Source organism: Athalia rosae, chromosome 8 (assembly GCF_917208135.1).
Source record: "Athalia rosae chromosome 8, iyAthRosa1.1, whole genome shotgun sequence".
Taxonomy (NCBI): Eukaryota; Metazoa; Arthropoda; class Insecta; order Hymenoptera; family Athaliidae; genus Athalia; species Athalia rosae.
In genome coordinates this window covers 4,844,254-4,862,992 of record NC_064033.1, presented here as the reverse complement: position 1 = coordinate 4,862,992, position 18,739 = coordinate 4,844,254, and the positions used below count along the sequence as shown (strand labels likewise).

General features: G+C 37.4%; 1 protein-coding gene across 6 annotated transcripts in view; it reads left to right on the top strand.

Moving 5' to 3' along the window:
* The window catches only part of LOC105686273 (G-protein coupled receptor moody), a 25,876-nt gene extending 7,137 nt beyond the window's left edge, over nt 1–18,739 (top strand). The window contains exons 2-6 of one of the 6 annotated variants that reach the window (XR_007279809.1): nt 7,418–7,627; nt 15,394–15,632; nt 16,115–17,331; nt 17,436–17,659; nt 18,421–18,739. Coding sequence is in view for 5 of the 6 variants with exons in the window: in XM_048659405.1 (XP_048515362.1) it covers nt 7,418–7,627; nt 15,394–15,632; nt 16,115–17,659; nt 18,421–18,424 (1,998 nt within the window). In the remaining variant the exon portion in view is untranslated. Of the gene's footprint in view, nt 1–136; nt 1,712–7,417; nt 7,628–15,393; nt 15,633–16,114; nt 17,944–18,420 lie in introns of those variants that run through there. The other 5 variants (XM_048659406.1, XM_048659405.1, XM_048659407.1 and 2 more) reach the window with 5 other exon arrangements.

Here is an 18,739-nt window from a genome sequence, read left to right as displayed (position 1 = left end):
GTACCTATACACGTTTTACCTATATAGGTATGTATACGTGGAGATGACGGACGGAGTCTGACTGCGACTACTGTGCCGGGGGCGGCGAGTGAGAGGCGAGAAGCGCATCTCCGAAACTCGGAACCAACTAAACTTATATCAGTTCGCTCTCGGAGCCCGACAAGATCGGGTCGCCCTCGACGTTTTCGTATTGTTTAAACGTATCTGATTAACGAACGTCAATTATCGTCCCCGATTTGTTTATTATTGTGCCTCCATTTTTTTTTTTCTTTTCTCCTCGTCAATTTCTCTGCCGCCTCGCAGTCGTCGTAATATTGCTTCGATAAACAGAAATCAAAAAAAAAAAAAAAATCACCATTTCAATCGCATTAAACAAATTAAAACCGCGTTGTATGTCGTTATCGTATGCACCGTTATACGACAATCGTGTATATAAATTATTAGTATAAAAATTGCAAAAAACAAGTCATTATAATTTGTAAAGCAAATCGAATAATTTCGACGTTGATTGGTTTTTCTACGTTTCTTTATCTTCCATTTTCGAAATTTGTATCTCTGTATTATTTGTTTCTTTATTTATTTATTCTTTCTTTTTTTCTTCTCCTTTTTCTTTTTATATTTTCACACACGCGCGATATATCTTTGTAAAAATGTTCGACATCGAAACGTGGACGATTTTTTACGTGGAATTTTTTATTTTCAACAATATAATTAAGTAAAAAGAAAAACGGAAATTGAATCGAATCGAATCGACTTTAAAAAAAAAAAATCAAAAAAGAAAAAAAACTCAACGACGCTTTGCTAAATAGAAAATCGAAAAATCCCGCGTGAAATCACAAGTTCGGTATATATACATATATATATGTCCGTATAACATATATTTATAGTAAAATACACAAATTTTCCTATGTTTTCACACTTGCCCGGTAATATAATGGCGAACTTGTAAAAATAAACCGTTTATTTGATTTTGTTATAAATTTTGTCGGAAAAGATATTTGGAATTTTTCTACTTCGACTCGACTGATTCTTTCTTCCTCGTTTCATTTTTCGTCTTTACATTTTTCAATTCTTTTTCCTTTCCTTTTTCGTATCGAGAAAACGTACGGATATTTTGTTATTGTAAAATTGGAATATCGAACGTTCCGAATTATTATTATCGTCATTGTTGTTGTTATCGTTATTTATACGGTTATTAGTTCGTCACGTGATTACCACGTGCTTTTACCAACATAAATTCCGAAAGGGACGATAAAAAGAAAAAGGAGAAAAAACGGATGAGTTGATGTCAATTAAATGAAAATCGAACAAGTATACAAGCTGTATAAAAACTGATCGATAAATAAATTGATTAAATAAAATAGGTAAATGATCTAATTGCAGATAAATCGATATGATCGTTTAGTTGTTTTTTTTTTTCTTTTGGGAAAATCGAAGGACGTCAAAGTAAGAGAGAAAAAGAGAAAAAAAAACGAGACAAATAAAGAAAAAGTTGTAAAGTTTTTCTAAACACACATATATATATATGTATTCATAATCGTACCAATAATTATAATTGCAACATACATAAGCCGGTTTGTATATAAGTTTTCAACATGTGTGGCTATCGTTACCAGTGATTGACAAAATATACAAAGATATAACATACAACATACCAACCCACATAGGTGTATGATATCGCACGCGTAGAGACGCACGTAAATTATTCAAGGTAAATTTTTCACCGATTCGAACGCACGTTTGTCTTACACTCCGTTAACCCCGTTTTGTTTTCTCTCTTTTCTACTTTGTTTTTTTCTCTTTTAGATTTTATATTCCATTCTATATATATATATATATATTCACATACCCACACACCTTTACCCCCCACGTATATACCTACCTCACAATTTTATTCGTCTTCTGCTTTACGTATATATAGGTATATGTAACACAATAACGAAACACATATGTATGCGTCATAACTATGTATTTTCTAGGCACATAATATCTTTCATGAATAGCGATTTTTTACTTCGCTCTATTTATTTTTTTGCAGCTCATTTTTTTTTATCCACGTCTCGATACGACATTTTTTTTCCATACCGCCGAATTCGAATTCGTCCTCCGCTCGACGGGATCTATTTTACCGACCTAACTTTGACTTTCTGTTTACATAAAAAGGTCGCGCGTCGATCGGATTTAAAGGGATGACGAGGGTGGAAAATTCGGTTACACTCGCGTCTACGGTCGACGTTTTTTCTTAGTTTCTTTCCTCTCGTCGTCTCACCTATTTTTTTATCTATTTCCCATCGAAAAGGGTTGTATGGGTGAGCGTTTGAAAAATCGCACATGCCTACACTTTTTTTTTTTCTCTTCTTCGCGCGTTTTTTTTTTTTTTTTTGCTTCTTCTTCTCCCCTCTTTCTTACTTTTACTCACCCCCACGGTGGGTGGGTGGGAGCGTTGGCAAAAAAGCGGGAAAAAAACGAAAAAAAAAAAAACAGAAAGAAAGCAAGAAAGAAAGAAAGAAGGACGGAAGAATCAAAATATACATTTGCAGAAAAGTAGAATAGACAAAAAAAAAAAACGACAAGAAAATCGATCGAATCACCGAGTGACATGTAAAAAAGTGCCCCTCAAATGTATAGAGTGTATCATTCTCGTAACGATAAAAATGAAAACTAATAGAAGAAGAAGACGAAGAAGAAGGAGACGCGTGAAAACAAAAATCGTGAAATGAAAAATGAATTGAGAAGAATGGAACAGCGATAAATATTACCCTGTGGAACGGAAGGGGGGGGGGGGGGGGGGGGGGGGGAACACGCGGTGTATATAGAGATAGTTTCGCACGTGCGTCAGACCGCGATATAAGAATCATCCTGATCTCGTATCTCTTCGGGTTGTTCGCCGCGTATTTGTTTGACCAGTGATACCGATGCCCGTACGTTGGGTATATGTACGGAGGCGAGAGAAAAAAGAGCAAAAAAAAAAAAAACAGGGAGGGAGAAGAGGAAAAAATACATTCGTGGATTTTTTTCTTCTTCTTCTTCTTCTTCTTCTTCGTCTTCTTCTTTTTTCTGTTTAAACGTTTACTCTTAAGTGAAAAAAGTTTATTTTTTCTGGTCAAAAATAGGTCTTTTTTGACCTACCCACGTGAGCGAGTGGGGTGGTATGTAATGGCCGCGCGCTACCGACGCGGTCGGCAATACAGATTTCTACCCAACCTCCCCGCACCCCCGTTTTGTTTTTTTTCTCATTATTTTTCGACGCCGTTGATCAGCGTTATCAGGGGGGTTGTTTTTTTTTTTTTTTTTTTTTTTTCTCTTCTTTTTTCTCTGGTTTCTGATTTGGGAACGCCGAGAATTTGTCGAGTCGCTCTAGTATTTTGTGTATACGGTGAACGGGTATGTGTATATAATGCTGTTATGTATATCGCGAGGCAATAATGGATATGACGATACCAGAGTCACGTATCGAGAAAACTATAGGATGGAACGTATAAAGCCGCCGGTGCACCGGTTCGGAATTGCACCTAGAAATTGGAAGTAAAAATATTATGTGTATATCGTGTGTGTGTGTGTGTGTGTGTGTGTGTGTACAGAGCTGTGCAATTTTCAAACTTCATTTCTTATATTTTCTCAATATATTCCACCTATGTACATATCGCGTGTATGTATACCTACCTATACCTGCGTTACGTACACACACAGACCGGCGGTACATACGTAGCAGAGGGTGTTTCTCGTGCCAAATCATAAACCGCAAAACGGCGGTAATTTTGTGAATTTTCTTTCCTTTTATTTATTTATTTTTTTTTTTTAAACTCTGATCAAAAATAATATCGACGATATGTGCACACGTGCCTTAACTATACGTACCTATGATACGTATGGCGTTATGTACAATGATTTTTAAGTTTTTCATTTTCAATTTGTCGATCGAAAAATGTGAAAAATCGGAGATATCTTATGTATTTTGCTCTCGGGGATCCGAAATCACAAGTTAAATTAGTCTATCTATGAAATTGATCAAGTTATCGCCAATTTTCATCTTTTCGGGGTCAAGAATATATCTCAATGTAAATTAAGCTCAGGAATCCGAATCTGAAAGAAAAATTGATCTATCTACAAAATTAGAAAAGTTATCGCCAATTTTTCGCTTTTTGGAGTAGAAAAATTGAGATATCTCGATGGGAAAGAATCGTAACTCAATTTGGATAACGGATTCGTGTTCCTGGGGTCAAAATACATAAGAAAAGTGTCATACAATCAATTTTGAAAAATAAAAATTTTTGGTCAAAATTTGAGATTTTTCCAAGGGGTACCCCTTACGATTTTTTCAAAATTTGGCCAAAATTTTTTATTTTTAAAAATTGATCGTATGGCACTTTTCCCATGTATTTTGACCTCAGGAACACGAATCCGTTGTCCAAATTGAGCTACGATTTTTTCCCTTCGAGATATCCTCAAATTTATGCCAAAAAATGCGATAATTCGGCGATAACTCGGTCATTTTTCAAGATAGATCAATTTTTCTATCGGATTCGGATTTTTGGGCGCAAATTACATATTGATGGATTAAAAAATCAATTTTTTATTTTTGACCCCGAAAAGCTGAAAATTGGCGATAACTCGTTTAATTTTATAGACAGGTCAATTTTTCTTTTAGATTCGGATTCCTGAGGTCAAAATACGCCAGAAAAGTGTAATACGATAAATTTTTTAACTACTTTACTTTTGGCCCAAAAATCGATTTTTTGTTTGCTCAAAAATCGATTTTTTTTGGCTTCTCAAGGGTAATCTCACGTATAATCAGCTCAGGAATCCAAATCTGAAAGCCAAAATCATCTACTCATGCAATCGATCGAGTAATCATCAATTATCCGCCGTTGGGAGCAGAAAAATTGAGACATATCGATTGGTTTTTGTCGTAGACCCACTTTGACTCGTCGCAATCCATGCATGGGTCGAAATATTCGAATTTCTCAATACACCAGCGAACTCGAGCTTAGCTGGAGTCAGGTAGCCACGAGCGAGGGGGTTTGTTGTGGGGCGTCACCTCTGCACAGCCCCCAAGGTGACGACTCACAACAAAGCGCTACGCTGCTGACTGCGCTGACTCCAGCAAAGTTCGGGTTTGCTCGTCGACCAAAAAATTCGAATATTTTGACGCGGAGATATCCTCAAATTCATCGTAAAGAAAGCCATAAAATTGGCGATAACTCGATCAATTTCATCGATAGCCCAATTTAAATTGCGGATTCGGATTCTTCGGCTCAAAATACATTAGAATGCACTAGAAGGTAAATTTTCATTTTTTTACCCCAAAACCGTGAAAAATCCAAGGGGATTTTGGTTTGTATTTTTTCGATTTGTGGGGTAAAAAATCAACGTTTCTTTTCTTCGGTTTCCGATGCCATTCCTGTGTATTTTGATCTCAGGAATTCGAATCTGGAAGCCAAATTGATCCATCTATCTATAAAATTGAAAAAGTTATCGCCAATTTGTGGCTTTTTGGAGCAGAAAAATTGGGATATCTCGACGAGAAAAATTCGCAGACTGTCAAAAAAAAAAAAAAAAAAAACCTTTTCTTTCAAATGTGTGGGAAACAGAATGAGTCAGAAGTGAAAAAAAAAAAAAATTACTTGCCAACAATTTAAACGACTTCGTGAGGATATTGTTGTAATGATCCTTATTGTCATTGTTAATATTATTATTCGTACATCGTCCTCTCGTTTCTCGTTAACGATCTCTCGGCATTCCGATCGATATATATATGTATACGTTATACCTATACGTATATATATATAACTTTTGAACGTCTTTGTTTATAAGATTCCAAACCGCGCGCGGGTTGGTTTAAATTGGTGCACTATATTTCCAGGGATAACAGTGATAAATCGCGCGTTATAGAGGGGAAAAGACGAGACCATTATTTATATAAAAAAGTAAAAAAAAAAATGATAAAAAAAAAGAAAGGAAGAATTTTTTTTCTTCTTCCTCTCTCCCTTCTTTTTTTACCGGATATATAGATAAAGTTTGTATAAAATATATATGTATATATATATATATAATGTATATAATACGCCACGCGTTCGTCAAAAAATGAGGAGGTGTTTCTAGGAATTTTGTTTATGTTTTTTTTTTTTTTTTTTTTTCATTTCAGTTCTTTTTTCCATTATAATATAAACTATATGCCAGGTGCTGACGATATTTAAATTTCCAAAAGGTGTATGTATGTATGTATGCATAGTACGTAAAACGTAAAACTTATTACCTAGGTATATACGTATACGTTTATTATATTTTACTTGCATTTTTTCCATACATCTTATTTCGCAGTGCGCGGTGTATAATGTATAGCACAATGTTGTATGTAGGTATGTAAAGGGTGAGGGCAAAAGGAAACGAAGTATAAAAGAAAAAGAACACAAAAAAAAAAAAGAGAAAAAAAGAAACGGGTAAAAAGTAGCAATTTATTTAATTATTTATTTATTTAATTTTATTTTCTTCTAATCTCCAACGTCTCTCACAGTTGAGTAGGTATATAACTCGGCGGTTAAGAGGGACACATATAGGTGTGGTATACAGACATACGTATATAGGTATATAAGATACGTATTCTTACCTTATTCCTTGTCAGCAAGTCTGATCGAAAACAACCTTTACCCTCCTTAGAAAAACGTTTTCTTTCCTTCCGCGGGACGCGGTTAAGACCATAAAACGTCGAGAGACCAAGTTTTTCTCGTTCGGATCTTTTTGCCTCTTTTTTTTTTTTTTTTTTTTTTTCACTCCTTCACTTTCCTACTTTTTCCCACCTATATTCCCGGGGATTATTATCATTATACCTACCTACCTACCTACCCACCCAACCTGCGTACCGCCCTTTCAGGTACGTTATATACCCACGTCGTTCAATTAAAATTAGAATATTTCTTCTTTTCTTCGGTTTTTTTTTTTTTCATTTCCGGGCGACGAATCTCAATTCATTTCAACTCTACATGCATGTCCACCGTGTACATAGGTGTATATACCTGTGACCACGTGTGTACCTACTACATTATGTACATACAATTACGTACTGCACGCGTCGCGCGTAATCTTCCTAATTATTTTAATTACACAATTGGAATTTTAATCTAATGTGCATGCACATGTGTATGTGTATGTTAGAAATTAAAATGGAGATGTATAATTACAGTAAAGAAAAAAAAACAAATTAATAAAAATTGTTCTTTATTTTTCAAGTATATTACATGTAGAAGGTAAATAGGTAAAAAGTATAGACCGTAATTGGGGAGAATCGTTTATTTTTTTTCTTCTAGTCGGCACGGATATCAATTATGAGAAGCAATACGGCGACACGAATCGTAGTTTGATTCGATTAGTTTGATTTTTTTTTTTCTTCGTCCCCCTAATGAATTTGTTCACGTTGCAGATGCTGGAGTACTGGATGGCAAATAACGCCTCCTGGGCAAATACTACCGAGGAAATCGAAGAGGTGTTGGAAGACCCATCTACGGCCACGTTGTTCAACGGTTATCCGCCATCTTTGTTATATTTCGCCGCCGGATGTTGCGTACTGTTCATGCTAATTGGAATACCTGGAAATTTAATAACGGTCGCAGCTCTATTTCGTACGAAAAAGGTACGTTGACGTCACGTTATCTCCTTGTACGTATGTATGATACGCACATCGCTTACATAGCATTGCACCCCGTGTACGTACGTAGGTATGTATATATAATTAATTTCGCATTATCCAGATTAAAATTGAAACGAAGAAAAACAAACGGCGTAAAACGACCGAACGTCGGGTTGGATAGAAATAATAAAACAAAATGGCGGATCGTCTAAAAAATCTTTGCTCGATTCGACCGATTGCACGTATGTTATACGTATATGCAGTATATACGTATTCCATGTGTGCTTCGGTACATATGGGCAGTAAATACATTTACCTATACATACCTAGCCGCATTTACACGAAAGGGTGAGTTCGTCGCTACGTTGGAATCCCAAATTATATTCGACTAAACCCCCTTAAGTTCGCGTTTATAGGAGTGCTGCACCGCTATGAGGTATACGTATACCTATACGCGTATCAATTATACGCGATCGTGATCGAGCTCAACTTGTATAACGGGTGGGTCAATTCCGCCATTTTATACATGACCATTAAACGAGGCCTTATCGCCAGTCGATATCCCCATCTCTCCACCCCATTCATCTCGATATACAACGGGGCTAAATGGGGTAAATATTTTCGGAATAAATTAGCCAATTAATTGTACATATGTACAACGATCGTATACCACTGGAGTGTAATAAAATATATACGTTGAGGAGTAGAGGAGAAAAAAAAAAAAACAAAAGAGAAAGAAAAGGAAAAAATAAAGTCAGATTGCGAAGGGCATCCCCCCGAAATTTTGTCGTACACATAGGAAAAACGGATTAATTAATTGATTAGGTTATTCGAACGTATAGATGATATATATATATATTTTCGCGATAGTCGGATGAAAAACGTACGCGATTCTTGTCCCGCCATTTATTTTTGACGCTCGCGAACGTAGGTGGGCAGACCGCCGCTGGTGTTCGCTTTGTGTATCTGGAGCGAGATAAATGGAGAACGTTTTCCTAGATAGATGAGGTCAGAGCACCGGTCCGAATCGGTTAAATCCCTGTTTAGTTAGTCCTGAGATCACCATCAGCCAGCGTTAGGAGCTCGAGTGGACGCTTTTCCGAAAGCTACTTTCCGCCTTCCTTTGCCCCCGTAATCGCCGAAATCCCTAACCGTTCGGCTACGGACAAAATCGCGCCAGACGAAGGACTCCATTTTCGCGACACTTATCTCTACCGTATACCCCGAATACCCGTACATCACACGCCTCCGATTGCGAGTGAAAAAAACAACAACTCCTTCGTTTCCATGCAATTTTTTTACATTTTTTTCCCTGCGACTCACCGTTTTCAATTTTTCCTTCGTCATTCGTCCCGAAAAATGAGATGACGTATTCTCGTATACAGGAAGCCGAATTGCGGGCTGCCCAGAAGGAAAGACAATTTTTGTTAAAAGAAAAAAAAAAAGAAAAAAATTTCTTCACGATCTTCTTTCTTCAAAAATTACATCTGATGTAGTTAGTTTTTTTATGTTACGAGAACTTTTCCGAAACATGAAAAAGAAAGGATAAAAATTCACGGTTCGTTCGCGATTTTTCGAAAATCTTATAGAAACTGTCCCAAAAATCCTAAAAACTGTTTCAAAAATCCCACGCTGCTTTTTTCGTTTGACTTTTTTTTCACGTTTCTTTTCCCCCATGCACGGTCCGCGTGTATCGCGGTAAAAATAATTTTCATACACGGGAAGTGAAAAATAAAGCGATTTAACGAATAATAAAAAAAAAAATTAAAAATTAAAAAAACTAGGATGAGAACGGCGAGGGTTCGTCGTCGTCGTCGTCGAGTGTATAATATAGTGGTGTACAGGAAGGAAGGAAAACGAGAGGAGAGAGAAAGAAAATAAAAAAAAAAAAAAAGAGAAAAAGAAATCCACCGACTCGGTACATACCGTACCCTATATCAATCATAAACAGCCGAAAAATCTAAGAATTATGGTTTCCTACTGGAAAAATGATGATAACGGCTATCTCGAGGGAGTTAAAAATGAACTATGAAAAAACAAACGGGGTGCCATGCGCGCTAGACGATCGGCAAAAATAAACGAAGAATAATAGGAACGAGTATAAGAAAGAACTAAACCAGACGGAGAGAAATGAATAGCAAAAAATATCATATTAATTGTATTTCATTGTTATTATTATAATACGTGTATCGCGAGGGGTGCGTTATTGCGATTCTCCATCTATTCATGGCATTTATCACAGCCCTAATTTTTTTTTCTATTTTTCTTTTTTGATAATTTTTTTTTTTTTCGGTTCCTTTTTCTACAGTCGTACCGCGAAGCATATAATATTCATATATATATATATATATTTACTCCTCATTGTAGCAACAGCAGCCATTTTTTTTTTTTTTTGCTTCTTCTAAATTCCCTCGCTTTTCGAATTATAAATTTTATTTGCTTCGTTTCGTTTTATTTTTGTCTCTTGGGGAAAAAAACATAGATTATATTTGTCGGAAAGGCTGAGAGGGTAGGGGATGTTTTTTGTCGCCATCGGAATATGCTCGCTAATTTTTTTTTTTTCCTATTTCTCATCCAGACTAAAAATTTTTGTCATTTTTTTTTCGCTCGTCCGCGAAACTTTTTTCATTTATTAATTTGATATGCGATTAAATATTTGACACCCTTCACGTACCTACGTACCTCCAGTGTACGCGTGTAGGTCAGACGTTTGTGTATATTAAAGGGAGAGTCAAAGTAGGTGGGGCTTTTTATTATGGGATTATATTCACGGAAAGGGATGTGTAAATTTAATTATTCAAAAATCCGGATGTTTGTGTCGTCAGCATTCGTAATTAGCGATATTGTCATCTCGTAAAGTACATACGCTCTATACCATACAGTGTGTACAGATACTTCGCGTACACCTACCTCTGCAATTATCTGATCGAATAAAAATTACCCCGCTCTAATTCGCCGATGACGATCATATTTTTAAAGATTCATTTAGATTCGCGTAAAATTTTGGATGAAAAAAAATTGCGACGGGTGTTTAATGTAAATTGAATATATTTGGGTTCTTGAGAAGCAAAAAAAGAACTTATAGAAAAAAATCAAAGTAATGGAAGTGATTGTATTTTGGATTAGTTTTTTGAAAAAAATTTATCGACGATTCGTTGGAAAAATTTCTGGCTTGGAGAGAGAGAAGTGACGAAGAGAATGAGATAAAAAAATAAAATATAGTAACGGGTGGAGGAAGAAGGAGAAGAAAAGAAAGGGTAATAAATGGGTTCGCTTTGTTGATGATAATTTCGATTACGTTTCGTTTAATTGGTTTTTTTTTGGTTCTCCCTTATTGCGGGAATTTAGGGAGTGAAATAGAGGAAGAAAATTTTCCAACCCCTTTTTATACGCTGATCTATCCGATACATAATATAGCAATTTATCTATAACTTTTATCTCGCACCTGCAGCAGCAGCAGCAGCAGCGAAAAGGTATATAACCACCCGTAACGTTTTTCGTATATATTTCTCATTTTTCTTCGTCTATTTTATTTTTCTACTTCCTTTTTTACCCCTTCGCCCATTCTTCTGATATTCTTCTCTCAACGGCTCTTCAATTTTCACTTCGCTCTTACTTCCCTTTATTTATTTTATGCACATATATATGTACGTATGTATTTACTCAGGTATCCCCTCCGGCTCTCCGCTCGCAGTTTTATACATTTTTATCGTCGTTGTTGTTGCCATTGTTATTTATTTATTTATCTACTTTATTTCACTTGCTGTTCTTTCCTTCGCTTCTGGTTTCTTTTTATTCTATTAATTTCGTGGGCGCGGTCGCCATTTTGGAGTACGGAGAGATTGAACAACGGAAGAAATATAGAAAATTGAAATTGGAAAACTCTGTCGTTGTACGATTTTTCATCCGAACGAAACTTTGCCCTTCAATTTTTCGTTCCCTCTTAGACGTCTCGTTCCACTTTGAACAATTTCGTCATTTTTCTATCCTTCGAAATTTTCTTTTTCTTCCAATTTTCTTTCTTTCTAACTCTCTTTCATTTTTACTACGAACAATACAAGGTGTCCGAAGCGGAACTCGCTGCGGTCACGGGAGCTTGAATTTCCTAGTAAAAGAGAAAACGGGCTTATGAAAAATAGGAAACTATAACTACGACAAAAAACAGAAACTAAATGGAAAGAAAAAATAGATAAAAGTAAAACGGAGTGAATATTGTATTCCATTGTTGTTACACGACGTAACTTATGTAACGCGGTACACATATGCTCGTCACGTCAGAAATATACCGACGTGAGCTTTTGTTTGAAAGGGTAAATCAAAAAACAAGAAAAATAGAACGAACTGTGTGGATATTTTTTTAAGTTTCGAGCATAATATATTTTAGCTTTACTTTACCGATTCTTCTAGAATTCTATTTTCAATTTTCAAACCAACTTCTCGACTCGCCGAGAAATCGATCCCACATCTCCCTGCAATTCGTAATTACAAAGAAATTAATTAATTTCATTGAAACTAGAATAGAAAAATATGAGAATAATCTTTCTACGCATCCGTTCATGCGTTTTTGTCTTCGAATTACGTTTTTCAGGTCGTTCAACTCCTCTCAAAAATTGCTCCCGATTGAATATTCGTGGAAAGTGGTCGCAAAATCTCGTAATACGGGTTGCCGATAATCAGGCGCTTCGAAGCGGGGCGGCCATCTTGTCCACGAATATTCGAGGTGCGGTACAGGTTATGTACGGCCAGTTCGTTTCTTCCTCTCAATTACCACCGACGATTTATTCTTCGTCAGATTTCGGGCTCGAGGTTTTCAAAAGTGACCGGTGGTCACGTGACCGAGCTCTGATTGTTCAGGACCGGCAAACAATGGCGTCCTACTTAATTGCGACAAAGTCGTAAAAATACAACGCCCAAGAAATTTTACGGCTCTGTCCATACGCAAACTATAACACTCGTACGTATTTTTACATGGTTTATGGGTCTGGCGTTGTTTATAACTTTGATACACACGGGCGAGATACATAAAAAGTCGAACAGAGGTACATAGGTATGTACGTACGTACGTATATACCACTTACCTATGGATGGGCCGAAAGCGTGAAGGAAAAGAGAAACGAAAAATACTCGAAGAGAGGAGATAAAAGACGAAACATAACACACACACACACGCTCGAAAAAAAAGGAAAAGAAATACAGGGAGAGATAGTTAAAAGGTAAAAAACGAGGGGAGAAAGTGGGGTGAGAAAAAAAAAACGAGAAAAGGGGAAAGAAATTGTCAAACTTTTTCCGAACTCGTTTACTCCTTGTATATATATATATATATATATGTGTATAGACACGTATGTCGTACGTATACACCCGGGTGAAAAGTGATATGAAAGAAGATGGTGTTTATTGAAAAATTGCCGTTGTTTGCCTGGAATACGTTATTATTTATTTACATATCTACGCATGTAATACATAAGGGTATGTTACACATGTGTAAGAAAGTTTGGGAAAATGAAATTTATTCTAAAGACAAAACGGTGTAACGTTTGACGTTACGGAATTCTTTACATCGTATTGTATAGTTTTAATGGAATGAAGAAACGAAAAATATAACAACAACAAAAGTAAAGAATGAAAATTGCAACGTGTGATCATAAATCCTCGTTATATTTCCGATATTAGATTCCTCAGGGGATGCGTACAGGTTGTACATAGGTATAATATACTTATACATATATACACGTACGAAATATGGGTTATTTATTTTCACATACATAGACGATATATTCTAACGCATAACCGAACTTATTTCAACGATACAACTAATCAATTTTATCCACCTCGTTTTGCGTCTTATAGGGCGAACAAAAAAAAAAAAAACAAAACAAAACAAAACAAACAACAACAACAACGAGAGAAAATCAAAAATAGAGAACAAATAAAATTTAGAAACGTCACGAGCGTGTACGGGACGAAAATCCGAAAGAAAAATGACGAGAAATTTCCGGTTTGCATTATACTCGTCCGTCGAGGTAACAAAACTGAAAAATAATTCGTACACCCTATACACCGAGGAGCTAAAGGGGGGTACGTATGTGTATAGAGAGAAAAATATGGAGTACCTAATCCACGTATTTATCGACAGCTAGGCGAGAAAAGTTCTCTCTGAATTTCGTGCGGTTCGCAAACCGGCGGACCCGACCGCAATTCATCCCTATAACAATAACCGTTACGCGGAGGTCAAACTCGCGGGTGAAACACAACTTTTATTTCCGAAATCGAGCCGCGAATCGCCCCGAGATTAAGCCATATTATATCAACTTTATATCGCGTATCGTTGCCGTATATCCCGAAGGGCTCGACCCCCCCCGCACGAAAAAAATCGTCGATTCTCCCGTTTTGTTTTTCGGTTTTCCCCCGGTTATCATTTTACAAAAATCTCCTCGGTGGCTCTCCTCTTCCCCGGATTGTAGATTTTAGATTTTCTCAAACTTTTTATCGTACTTTTGAGGCTTTTTTGTTTGCTCCATTTTCAAATTCATTTCGAGAATTTTTTAATATCGGACGAATTCAATGGCGAATCGAATATGTGAATGAGGTCGAGTGACGGGAGAATGTTAATCTATATACACGCGATGTACATACATATACATATACCTCGATTAAATAGGGCCATCATCAAATTCGTTTTTATTTTAATTTTAGTTACGAGGTGCGGGAGCCGTTACATTCCGAAAGTTTAGCGGAAAATTTGAGCTTATTACGTCATTATCAGTGTCGTCGTTATTATTGTTATTATTATCACCGTCGTTATCGTCATCATCATTATTAAGCGTCAGTTTTATTTTACGTGGCAGCCAATTTAGTGCAAGGAACACGTTTTCCGAAACACATAGCCGAGTATATAATGTATAATAGTAGGTATACCCAAGCTGTGTCGCCGTTATCCCTTATTTATTTGATTTCATCTTTTTTTCTTTTCAGATTCTCGTAAATTTCTCAAGCTTCGTATAGCGTTGTAAATTGATCGGGTAATTTAAGGGTATAAAGCGTACGGTACATTACGGGATATCCGGAATTTCGCGATATCGTTACGCGCGTACGCGGAATAACAACCGGCGTTGTACACAGCGGTGGTACGGGGTTTTAAAATTTGTTAAATTTTTTTTCTCCTCGCCTACCAGCGACAGTGAAATAAGGGTGTTTTTCCGACCGTTACAAAGCACGCGAGCGACGTTATAGGTATGCCTTTTGTTCGAATTCGGAGCCGTGAAAAGCGACGTTGGCTCTATTAAAGCAGGATAGATTACGGGAGAGCGAAACCAAGGGATGCGAAGGAAGGAAAGAGGGGGGGGGGGGGGGGCGGAAGGATCTTGCAAATAATTAATTGCGAAGACCCACGCGAAGTGGGGGAGTAACTACCGCCTGCAACCGATGGTCGAAAACTTTTGACCCTTCAAAACCGTTCGCGAATACCCCGATCAATTCTATAAATTCTACGAGATTGCGCGTGTACGCACAATTGTATCATTGTTGACGTGTGTCGAACCGTGTGCGAAATTTTCCCCTTTTCGAATTTACGACCTTCTCTTCCGTCTCGTTTCAGGGAGATTCAGCCCCCCCATTTTCATACCTGTTCTGGAAACGAAACGGGGGGGGGGATGAAAAAAGGAAAATTCGGAGACGAGAAAGAAATCGTTGTTATTCGTTTTTTTTTTTTTTTTCTACATCGATTATTAATCGCTGATTTTTTTTTTTCTCATTCTTCTAATTTGTTACAGCTTCGAAACGCAACCGCCGTGTTCATAATGAATTTGTCGGTATCGGACTTGATGTTCTGCTGCTTCAATCTACCCTTGGCAACCTCGACGTTTTGGCACAGTTCTTGGCTACATGGAAAACTTCTGTGCCGTTTATTTCCATTGTTGAGATACAGTTTGGTAGCCGTCAGCATATTCACCGTGTTGGCCATCACCATTAATCGATACGTGATGATCGGACATCCGAGACTCTACCCGAAGTAACTACTACTTCTTTTTTTTTTTTTTTTTCTCTCCTTTTTACATCGTTCATATATTTTTACAACGATTCTCTCTTTCGGTTGTCCTCTTCTTTTTTTTTCTCTCTCTCATATTTCAAATCCCCGTCGATGTTTATCGTTCTCCGCAAGTTTCTCGCCTGTGAGTGTACACACACACACACACGTACACATGCATGTATACGCGAATGCAAAAGAAAAACAAATACGGAGAGGTGGAAAAAAATTCTTTTTGAAAAAACACAACATGACATAAGTGAAAAATAAGAAGAGAAGAGAGAGAGAGAGAGAGAAGACAATCAATCTCCGCTGAACGACGACGCCGAGTTAGATAAGAAGTTCGCTCTGCGCCTTTCCAAACTGATCGATGGCATCGAATGTGCTTCTCTTCTTTTTTTTTTTTGTACTTCGAAAAGGCCCGATCGCCGTCTCACGATTTTCCTCATGCTTGTTTTTCTTTTCAGGATCTATACACCAAAATATTTGGCGTTGATGGTCGTCGCCATATGGACATTCGGCTTCGGAGCGCTGGTGGCAACTTGGTTCGGTGTTTGGGGTAGGTTTGGACTGGATCCTGTGATAGGATCTTGTTCGATACTGCCGGACGTCCACGGCAGAAGCCCCAAGGAGTTTCTCTTCATCATCGCCTTCCTCACGCCCTGCATCGCCATCATAGTTTGCTACGCGAGGATATTTTACATAGTTAGAAAAACCGCTCTGAGGAGCAGGAGGAACAAGGTAAACAGGGACATAGTTAACAAAGGTAATTTGGAGGTCAGGTTCACGAAGGGAAACCACTTCGAAGACTCCGCGATCGGCTCGAGCTGCATAGCGACTCTGACGACAACCGAAAATGGGAATTCCCCGACCAGACGGGACAACAAAAGCAACAATTTCGTCGACAAGATCAACGCCCCCAGACTGACCAGCAGCTGTTCGAACAGCTGTCAGAATATAAGGCTCGAAAATCCCTACAGAAGATCATCGGTTAATTCGGCGGATCGCGTCAGACTGCACAGGGAGAACGTGGAGAACGGTAAGAGGTCCTCGACGAAAGGGGAGAGGAGAAGTTCGTCGGACGTCTACAATCTGGCGACGGTCAGCAGCAACGATATCAACGAAAACGACCACCGGAAGAAATTGGATTCCGAAAAATCGAACTCCGGAGCAAACGAACGGTTCAAGGACGACGAGATTCCGTTCATGGACTGCAACAACGTTCAGACGAAGAACGAGGAACTCGTCAGGCCCTGGATCGTCAACGACAAACGGGATGAGGAGGGGGGTGAGGAATCCGGCGATAATTCGGCGATTAAATTCGCGGAGATGAACTCCAGGCCGCAGATAAGGTTCGAGGAGGTATACGTCGAGGGGACGAACGAGGATGGGAGAATATTCGACACCGAGACCGTAGGAGGTGGACTGCGAGGCGGCGTCGCCAGACGCGATCAGAGAGGCAGATTCGAGGAGAACAGTTTGCAGGTACCGAGGAGGTTCGAGGGGGTTGAAAATTCGGCGGAGAGTTTGCTAGCCTCGCAGATATCTCGTTACGACGAAATATCCGAAGATTTCGTCAGCTCCAGATCGGACTCACCTACGGACAAGAGGTCCGGCAAGAAGAACAAGATATTCAGGAGGGAGTCGAGATTCAGAAGCGTGAGAACCAGGCAATTCGAAACCGGTAAACTCACGGCGAAAGATAAAAAATTGTTGAAAATGATTTTGGTCATATTGGCTTCGTTTCTGATATGTTACTTACCGATAACTCTGACTAAAACTTTTAAGGACACCATGGACTGGAGGGGACTCAACATAGCCGGTTACATTCTTATATATCTTACCACTTGTATCAATCCGGTTGTTTACGTCGTCATGAGTTCCGAATACAGGAGTGCTTACAAAAATGTACTTTTATGTCGTAGCGATTCCGTGAATTCTGGTAGAATTAATAACAACGTCAATAACCCGACAACGAATCGAGAGAGAAAAAAAAACAATACATTAGTCGTGTAAGTATGAATGAATTTTGAAAAAAAAAAACTCATAACGAAAAATGCTATATATATACATACACCTATTGGATGTTATATAAAATAATATATAACCCTAGATAATTATTGCAGTGGTGTTTGGATGTAAATTTCCAAATGATTTGTCAGTTCCTTATTATTTGCAATTTTTTTTTTTTTTTTTTTTAATGTCATTCTCAAGTCACTGATTTTCTAAGATATGTAACATTCTCTTTAGACGCGTTCAAATTTTATAATGATGACGAAACGAGGATTTTTTTTTTTTTCACAAAAAATCAAAATAGAAAGCATAAAAATAAAAAAAAAAAAACTATTGCCGAAATAACTGTAATTATTATTAGGTAATTTTCTTAAAGACTGAATATTTTTAAGGCTTGTGAACAAATTCAAGTATATATATATATAACAAAAACAAACCGTATAAAAAAAAAAACTAAGAAATTTAATATACTCTATATATTTATAATTGTTAGTCATTAGTTGATATACAAAATATTATCGATAGAAAATTTTCATGTATATCCGTAATATGTATAAGTACGTCGTTATGTGTGGAAATCTCTCAAGTATAAAAGAAGAAAAAAAAAAAAAAAATAGTAAACGTGCACAATGTGGGCCACACGGTATAATACGAGGGAGAATGAAATGTGGCTACGTATCGTGATACGCTTAGGAAATGGCAAAACATATCGGTGTCGTTGGAAGTTTGAACAAAAGATGAATGGTTTTTTTTGTCGTAGTTAAAAGCTATGGAGGAAAACTTGTGTGTCGGATTACAAGGAAACGCCTTTTGTCTCAAGCACTTGTCACTTGCCGTTATATCTCTTGTCGTTTCGTGGCGATATGTACCTAACACTACACCACGTACCCACCTATGTAAGTACATACGTATGATATACCAGTAATTTGTCGGCTATACATACATACTGTGCACGTCAGTCGATCTCTCGCGGTGTTTCACCGCGAATTAATATTATTACGTTTACGAGTAATCTACTCACGATGGAAATAATAATCGTAATTAATAGTGGCAATAAGAAATATCGTAATAAAATGTCT